The 9,532-nt window shown below is 46.5% G+C and overlaps 1 protein-coding gene across 2 annotated transcripts in view; it reads right to left on the bottom strand.

The window, feature by feature from the left end:
- Nucleotides 1-1,506: 1,506 nt before the first annotated feature.
- The window catches only part of LOC136625299 (nectin-1-like), a 70,206-nt gene continuing 62,180 nt past the window's right edge, over nt 1,507-9,532 (bottom strand). The window contains exons 8-9 of one of the 2 annotated variants that reach the window (XM_066599386.1): nt 6,790-6,860; nt 1,507-3,110 (exon numbers count right to left, since the gene is read on the bottom strand). In XM_066599386.1, coding sequence (XP_066455483.1) covers nt 3,088-3,110; nt 6,790-6,860 — 94 coding nt within the window. In that variant the 3' untranslated portion in view covers nt 1,507-3,087. The remainder of the gene's footprint in view (nt 3,111-6,789; nt 6,861-9,532) is intronic. The other variant, XM_066599387.1, reaches the window with a different exon arrangement.

Here is a 9,532-nt window from a genome sequence, read left to right as displayed (position 1 = left end):
CATGCTGTAAAAATTAAATCCAATCCCCATTTACCAAAAAAATAAATTAAAATGCTTTATATGTTCTACAAAATGTTAATAAAAATATAACTTTTCCCGTTAAAAAAAAAAAAAAGACCCATATGGTTAAGGCAACAGAAAAACTAAAGAGTTATTGCTCCAGGAATGAGCCAATTAAAAAAAAACAAAAAAAAAACAAACTGGAAAATTAGTTGGTCATTAAAGGGGGTTCTCACAAGAATAAGATTTTTATGCTTTAGCAGTAGAGATGAGCGAGCGTACTCGACAAAGCAAGCTACTCTAGCGAGTAGTGCCTTATGTGAGTCGCGGAAGTGAGCAGGGGGAGCGGAGGTGGGGGGGGGGGGAAGAGTGAGAGAGAGATCTCCTCCCCTGTTCCTCCCCCGCCACTCCCCGCCCACCGCCAGCACCCGGATCTTTAGAGACGAGCGGGCAGGTACTCGCTTAAGGCACTACTCACTCGAGTAGTTTGCCTTAGCGAGTATGCTCGCTCATCTCTATTTAGCAGCCATTGTTCCTTGGTCTGCCTAATGGACACAGGGAACCCACGATTAATGGTATCCTAAAGCATAAAAATCTTATACTTACCTTTTTTCCTGTTGTTGTGCAGCGGGGGTCATCTCCCAGCAGGCTGCTCTTCTCCATCTGACAAGCCGCCCGCCCTCCGGGAATCTGCGCATGCGCAGAAGACAGGTGCCCTCTAACAGGAATCAGGACGGGCCGCCTCTCCACTGCGCACGCACAGCACTCGGGAGTTCAGCCAGGACAGACGGGCCGCCCACAGCAAGCACTGCTTGTAGAAGCCACAGAAAAAGATGCCCGACAGAGGGGACATGCCTGGTGATCGGTCCTGGCCAGGCAAGGTAAGTGAATTTTTCTTTTTTTTCATCTCAGAACCCCTTTAAGGCACAAACAAGCTGCGTCACTAAGGACTTAAACAACATTTGTACTGTCCTGGTATAGCGGAATACATTTACAGTTCACTTTCTTTGTGGATATTGATAGCATGCTCTTTTTGTAATGGCCAAGGCTCCCTGCACACGGCCGGGTCGGATTCCGCATACCTCTCAGCCATCTTCTCATCTGTGCTGCAGATGTGCCGGCTGGTGCACATGCGCAAGACAGATTGTGCAGCGCCGTTACTAGGTAATGGCACAGATCCCGCCACCTTTGATGATTTAAGTCCATGGGAGCTGTCCGCACGGAAGCCACACAGAATTGCATCATGCTGCAATTTCTTCTCCGCAAGTGGAAAAATTGCAATTGATTTCCATTCATGTAGAGGAAATCGCTTTTTGCCATAGCATGCTATGGGCAGCATTTGCTGCAGAATCCAGAGACGTATGCCCGCACCCGATTCTGCAATGCCAAACTGCCCGTTTGCTGGCAGCCAAATAGTGATGCTAGAAACAGGTTGACAGATCTAGACTCCATCAACCACCCAACCCTTCCACTGTGACATTATGTATATTCTTAGACGACTGTGTGCACTGTGTGCATACGCGTTTATCTGAGCCATTAAAGACTTATTAATTCCATATAAAAAGGGGTTTTGGTACATAACATAAGACGAAAACAGGTACAATAAACATGAACAAAGTGATTGACCAACTGGTGCAGAGGGAGGAAGGGCTCTGCCCATCAGAGCTTACAATCTGCCAGGGAAGGGGAGAGGAAGGAGATTGGGGAGTTTTTGCATGCATTTGTGCGCATAGTAAAATATCTTGACCTATTGCAGTTGTCATACTGGCCACTAGAGCAGACAGTGTGCTGATGCTTCCTCTTCTCTGTAGTTCACCTGTCTCCTTTTCTGTGTAGACTGGGACAGTATAAGCAGAGCCATCCCATTATCATAAGGGACCTTTCACATGGGATTAAATATTCCGCAACAGCATTGCAGAATATGCTGTCCCAGAATGCCACACTGCTAACTGCGGATCTTGCAAGCAGGATTCTGCCATTTTCAGTTTTGTACCAAAATTAGCAGTGAGGATTTCGGTGCTGAACATCCCATTTCAGAATATTCGATCCTGTGTGAAAGGTCCCTTAGAGAGGGTATAAGGCAGAATAGTAGCACTATACATAGATAAGGCTTTGTATGCAGCTCCGCATCATTCCCTGGTCTCTGTAGTAGGAACTATATTCTCACTTCTAGGATGAGGCCATAAGTTATAATATTATTGTATTCCTCTTGGTCCAAAAGTAGTTTGGTCTTCACACGAAAGATCGGATATTCAACCCAGTTTCCACCTCTTTTCTACTGGCCACATTATGGAGGATAGCATATTTGAGACAGGCAAATTTCGACTCAACATGCATCATTTTTGGTCCTTGGCATCAGTTATAATTAACCGATAATCATGGAGTGTCAATTATTAGCAATTCTGTGATTCTGGGTTGGAATCTGGCCAACGACGATATCTTCATGAAGTTTGTATGTTCTCCCTATGTTTGTATAGTTTTCCCTTGGTTTTCTCCCACAGTCCAAAAAAAACCCGTGAAATTGACCCATTGGAGACAGACTGATGTGAATGGGGACATCCTCCATGCAGCCGTACAGAATAAGCTGGAGCTGCATTATATAATCAAAGGGAAATAAATATAATAAATAACTAGCAATAGAAAGAAAAATACTCAGAGAGGTCACCCATCAGTCCGGTTTTCAAAGAATCCTTTAAAAAAAAAAAAAAGAAAGAAAGAAAAATCGAGCAAGAGTTAAATCTCTGCTTTCTGCAGGGAGTCGAAAGGGCAATGATGGCTGTTACTTCTACATCATAATCTTTGGAGATTAAAAACTTGTTATCCAACTTCAAATGCTCTGGAATGAGGAAGCTCATCTCTATAATGGCCGAGAGTTACAGCCACAATGATATTACCTGTAAGGGCGTCATTATAATGGGTGTAGAGGCAGCAGTAGTATGTGCAGGGGGCCCGAATAGGACAACACTAGTATATAACTGGTACTTGGCAGGTGGGGAGCTTGTAACAGGGTTTGTATTTGGCCCCAGACGTTGTAAGTTACTCCATAGGGTTACTTTTTCTCTGTTTTCCTCTGATGCCCTTCACTCTTCAATCTCTAGAATAAAAAGAAACTATATGATCTTATTATAGAAATGTTAAAAAGTGACATAAAACACAAAAAGCAGCTCTATTACCAGTAATCTCAGGTGGGCTCAGATGTTTAAGACCTGCTCAACCCTCACACACAGAACGTCAGGTCTACAGCAGAACGTGTGTATGCGCTTAGAATTATTACTGTAACCCCTTAAGGACCCGGCTGTTTTGTACCTTAAGGACCAGACACTTTTTAGGGATTTTAGCCATGTGGTGGTTTTACTGCCCTATTTTCTTTCCTTGAGCTACTAAAATTATTTTTGTTGCTTTTTTTTTCTGTGAGTTTTTTTTGTTTTTTTTTTACTTTTTTCCCGTTTTTTAGTTTTATTGGGAATAAAAAGCTATAAAAAAAGGTTTTTTAAATTTATAGCTGTTTTTTTTTTTAAATTAGGATATTTACACTAAAATAAAGTATGGGAATGGGTTCTTCATTTTGTTTCAAACATTTTGATATATAATATGTATAGTTTTGGATTACAGGGCACATACAGCGATGGTTTTGGTTGGCATCAGCTTTGGGTGATCTTCTTTATGTATATTTTTTTATTTTATTCTGTAATTTTTTCTCAGTTTTTTTTGTAACTATTCTATCCCCCCCCCCCCCTTTTTTTCCCTTATTACACACCTTTCCAATGTAGCTGGGGCATCTGTAGGAGCCCCAGTTACAGGGAAAACATCCCCCTGTAGTGATATCAGTCACTAACAGAGCTGATCAGGGTCTCTTAGGACCCTGCAACTCTGCTATTCCAGGGAATCCCAACAGTCACGTGACCGCCGGCTTGTGTAGTAGAAGAAACACTTCCACTCTCACTTTTTAGTACAGAGCTGCGGAATTCCGCTTGCGGAGCCAGTCACGGCCGTGGGCACTAGGCCTAATACAGAATGTAACTCAGGATCAGTACAGGATAAGTAATGTACACAATGACTCCACCAGCAGAATAGTGAGTGCAGCTCTGGAGTATAATACAGGGTGTAACTCAGGATCAATACAGGATAAGAAATGTATGTACACAGTGACTCCACCAGCAGAATAGTGAGTGCAGCTCTGGAGTATAATACAGGATATAGCACTGGATCAGTACAGGATAAGTAATGTAATGTATGTACATAGTGACTCCACCAGCAGAATAGAGAGTGCAGCTCTGGAATATAATACAGGATATAGCTCAGGATCAGTGCAGGATAAGTAATGTAATGTATGTACACAGTGACTCCACCAGCAGAACAGTGAGTGCAGCTCTGGAGTGTAATACAGGATGTAACTCAGGATCAGTACAGGATAAGTAATGATTAGGGATGAGCGAGTATACTCGCTAAGGCACTACTCGCTCGAGTGATGTGCCTTAGCCGAGTATCTCCCCACTCGTCCTGAAAGATTCGGGTGCCGCTGCGGGGCGGGGAGCTGCGGGGGAGAGCGGGAAGGAACGGAGGGGAGATCTCTCTCTCCCTCTCTCCCGCCCGCTCTGCCCCGCTCCCCGCCACAACTCACCTGTCAGCTGCGGCGGCCCCCGAATCTTTAGGGACGAGCAGGGAGATACTTGGCTAAGGCACATTATTCGAGCGAGTAGTGCCTTAGCAAGTATACTCGCTCATCCCTAGTAATGATTGTACACAGTGACTCCACCAGCAGAATAGTTAGTGCAGCTCTGGAGTATAATACAGGATGTAACTCAGGATCAGTACAGAATAAGTAATGTTTATACACAGTGACTACAGCAGCAGAATAGTGAGTGCAGCTCTGGAGTATAATACAGGATATAGCTCTGGATCAGTACAGGATAAGTAATGTAATGTATGTACACAGTGACCCCAGCAGCAGAATAGCGAGTACAGCTCTGGAGTATAATACAGGATGTAACTCAGGGTCAGTACAGGATAAGTAATGTAATGTATGTACACAGTGACTCCACCAGCAGAATAGTGAGTGCAGCTCTTGAGTATAATACAGGATGTAACTCAGGATCAGTACAGGATAAGTAATGATTGTACACAGTGACTCCACCAGCAGAATAGTGAGTGCAGATCACAAGTATGAGTGATGCAATTTGGTAAACCCTAAGGCAACTCTCACACACTAAATTTTTTACAGTGTTTAGAGTGGCGCTTTATATGCGGCACTAAACGTTGTAAAAGGCCCTCATTGATTTCAGTGGGGGCTTCTCAGAGGAGTGTTTGAACGCTGCGTTTCTAATTTTCTAATTTCACAATTTTCATACGCCGTCTGCTCTAGGTTAGTGTGTTTCACCACTTCTTAATGCGCCTCATCACTCATTGTAATGATGCGGTGCGTTCCACGCTGTCAAACGCTCTTGAACTTGCCGCTCAAAAACGCAGGATTTTAACCGATGCCTGCGTGATAGAAGCCTTAGTGTATTCTCAAACTGCAGCCCCAGTGAAAGATGGCGAGGTATGGATTAACCTTTCTAGTTACGCCTATACCATGTTCACTTGATCGGGTCTCAAAAGATCACAAGCACAAGCCCCAAGACATACTTTATTTCTCCCACCTGACCCCGAAAAACAAGGCTGCCCTGCTCTACTATACCTCCAAATAATGCAGTCACCATATAATAGTCAGCTACCAGCTCTACACAGTGATAGTGATTACAGTGCAGTTACCTCCACTAATCACACCTGGTCTCTTCTTTGATTGGAATCCTAAAAACTTTAAAGAAAGATATAGATATGTGTACGCCTTTGACTCTTGTTAATTAGTTTTTTACATATACCGTTTTTTGGGGGTTTTTTTTGAGTTTCATAGGCTGTGTGATGTGACGCAGGGTACACAGCAAGGAGTGGAGGGGGTATATAAAAGGGAGTGGCACAAGGTTTGTGCCTGGTTGTGATGCATGACAAAAGACAGCCGATTCCTGAAGAAAGTATGTCCCTACGGTTAGCAGGTCCGGTGGAGGAATGCAAGACAGTCTGTCTTACTGGGACCAGCAGAGGTCAGAGAGACTTACAGGAGCCAAACCCTGTACAATGTGTCCGTCACTGTATCAGCTGAAGTCGGTTACCATTTTGGGATACTATAGGTTAAGTTGTCATGCAAGATTCTTCACGCCGTGTACCTTTCAGGGAAACCTGCAGCCGCACATATTCCTCTCAGATAAAAGCTGGGGTTTTCTAAGACTATAAGATTACGGTATGCTGTTGGCGGAAAGAATCAGACCAGAGTCACACCTGGATGTGGGTAAGGATGCGAGTACCCGTAGGCCTATCCCTGAACCTGCACTCCCTTGTAAGCCTGCCACCAGGGGCATTTTACACTTTTCCTTTCCTGCTCTATCTGGGCCAAGACTTCTTTTCAGCCATGACTTGTCTCTGCACACTCTGCCCATTCTGCGGTTACTCCGAGTGCCCCTTGCAGTGCCCTTCCTCTGCGGACCCACATGCAGACTATAGCCTCTTCTGTGACCCCTGCAGTCTTTATACCCTACAACTCCAGATGGCACACCTGCAGCTTTATTACTTGGGCAGCTGAGCTGACAGAGTAGGTAAGAAGGCTGCTGCTGTGCCGTCTGCCGTGGCTGACCCTCCCAGCCCCCGCAATTTCAGCCAGTACGCTTATGATCAGGGGCACAAGTACTGGATCTAAAAACTTAGGGATGTAAATATTTATATTAGAAGCACGTGATAATGCTAGAATTCACTTACCTTTCATACTCGTTTCTTCATGGTCTTGATGTTTCTCATCAGAATTTGAAGTTCTTTTACCACATAGTCCCCTTTGAAGAAAATATTAAAAATACATACATTAAAAACAGGTTTTCCGGGACTTAGAAAGATGGACAGATTAAGAACAGTGTAAAATGGAAAAAAAAAAAAAGAGGAGGATACTCTTCTATGCCAGTGGCTCCTCGTCCAGCACTGGATCCTCAGGGCTCTGGAAAGCTTGCCAGAGCTATGCAAAACAGTTTGCCTTACTGTATTGCATACAGAGCTACTTAGAATACGGAAAAAGCAGGCTGGCAGTCAATTGCTATACACGTGACCACTCAGTCGATCACAGGCTTCAGCAGCCATGGTAGAATGACCCCTGAAGTCTGTGATTGCGGAGCTCCCTCTAGAGGCAGGTGCAGGCAGGAAAAAGCTTATTATTTAACTGGATGCTTGTATGCATGGGGATTTTCTTTCTGCCCTAGGGGCGTCGGCCCTCCCCAGCGGGGACCTGCCCGCCGGAGGGGCGTCGGCCCTCCCCAGCGGGGACCTGCCCGCCGGAGGGGCGTCGGCCCTCCCCAGCGGGGACCTGCCCGCCGGAGGGGCGTCGGCCCTCCCCAGCGGGGACCTGCCCGCCGGAGGGGTGTCGGCCCTCCCCAGCGGGGCCTGCCCGCCGGAGGGGCGTCGGCCCTCCCCAGCGGGGACCTGCCCGCCGGAGGGGCGTCGGCCCTCCCCAGCGGGGACCTGCCCGCCGGAGGGGCGTCGGCCCTCCTCAGCGGGGACCTGCCCGCCGGAGGGGCGTCGGCCCTCCTCAGCGGGGACCTGCTCGCCGTAGAGCCTTCGGCCCTCCTCAGCGGGATCCTGCTCGCCGTAGAGCCTTCGGCCCTCCTCAGCGGGGTCCTGCTCGCCGTAGAGCCTTCGGCCCTCCTCAGCGGGGTCCTGCTCGCCGTAGAGCCTTCGGCCCTCCTCAGCGGGGTCCTGCTCGCCGTAGAGCCTTCGGCCCTCCTCAGCGGGGTCCTGCTCGCCGTAGAGCCTTCGGCCCTCCTCAGCGGGGACCTGCTCGCCGTAGAGCCTTCGGCCCTCCTCAGCGGGGACCTGCTCGCCGTAGAGCCTTCGGCCCTCCTCAGCGGGGACCTGCTCGCCGTAGAGCCTTCGGCCCTCCTCAGCGGGGACCTGCTCGCCGTAGAGCCTTCGGCCCTCCTCAGCGGGGACCTGCTCGCCATAGAGCCTTTGGCCCTCCTCAGCGGGGACCTGCTCGCCATAGAGCCTTCGGCCCTCCTCAGCGGGGACCTGCTCGCCGTAGAGCCTTCGGCCCTCCTCAGCGGGGACCTGCTCGTCGTAGAGCCTTAATGGACAGAGACCAATCTAAATGCTATTAGCAGCTCAGACAAGATGCCAGCCCCCATTGTTATGTACAGAGAGGCAACTCCCTACCTTTAATGCTTTGGGATGATGGGAGAGTGACATATTTTTGCAGTTTCAAAAAAGATCTCCCTCTAATTTCTAGCATGTGTCAGCCTAAACTCAGCGCCTTATACTTTACATGGGGTAGCAACACCTTAATGATCCTAAATCCCTACTTCTGCGATCCTAAATTCCTTATATTATCATGCTCAGTTATAAGATCTACTTAAGAGAAAAAGATCAAAAATAAAACAATGTTCTGTATAGAAATAACTGATTTCTATACAATAAAAAGTTGCCAAAAATACTATAGAAAAAACTTCTTTAAAATACACTTCATAAAATAAACATAACAAAAGAGCAAAGTAATGCACATTTTTAACAGAACTGTGACAAATTCACACAAAGATATAAAAGCTTTGGCTATTGGAATGGCAGCAGGAAAACAATTGTTGAATTGTGTGAATTTGAGCAATAAATCGTTCAGGGTTAACTCGGCCAACGATGGAAAGATGAATGAGAACCTGTTTGCTTCTCGTTTGTCATTCATTTTATATAGGCAAATTGAATTACATATATACTGTATAATGTATAACAGCAGTGGAGGATGAGCACCTGGACCCAAAAGGTGTAACTTGAAGCTTCTGGGCCCCAATGCAAAACCTGTAACGGCGCCCCAACTATAATGCTATATTCATAGTACTGGGCTCCCTATATGGAGGAGAGGCCTTATGGGCCCCCTAAGGTTCCTGGGCCAGGGTGCAACCGCACCCCCTATAGTTACACCCCTGCCTAGACCCCATTACAGATGAACCTGCGCTTGGAAACCAAATTTCCGACTGCTAAATGGTTAAACCAAAGAGAAGGAAAGCTTGTGAGCAGTCGTAACACTCCTACATAGTGGAATCAGGTTTTTACTGCATTTGGATAGAGAATATTTTGTTTTCATCTGTGGTTACAAAACATAGTTGTTAGCAAACATCAGCAGTAAGAGCTGTGCCATGCCCTGAACGACATGTACTGGCATCCCAATCACAAAGACCTCCCACCTTGGCAGGCACATTTTACACTATCCTTATGCCAGTCTGTACACAATTTGGGCTAGGTAATGGTGTATGCCAATAGTTGGTATATCTATGCCAATCCACCCTTGAGCAGATTGCTCTATCTTCTACAGAGGTATTGGTAGAACGCACTGAGCTGTCAAGCCCAGGAACAACTTTTGTCTTTTCCCCCCTCTTTCCCTTTGTTAGTTGCTGCTTTAACAGTTTTCTAGCCCTGCTTCTTAAAGTTTTTCTATAAGCTCCTGTCAGGACTTGGGGTCCGGGAAACTGGA

The sequence above is a fragment of the Eleutherodactylus coqui genome, chromosome 4, assembly GCF_035609145.1.
Source record: "Eleutherodactylus coqui strain aEleCoq1 chromosome 4, aEleCoq1.hap1, whole genome shotgun sequence".
Classification (NCBI taxonomy): domain Eukaryota; kingdom Metazoa; phylum Chordata; class Amphibia; order Anura; family Eleutherodactylidae; genus Eleutherodactylus; species Eleutherodactylus coqui.
This window is presented reverse-complemented; position numbering and strand designations above follow the sequence as displayed.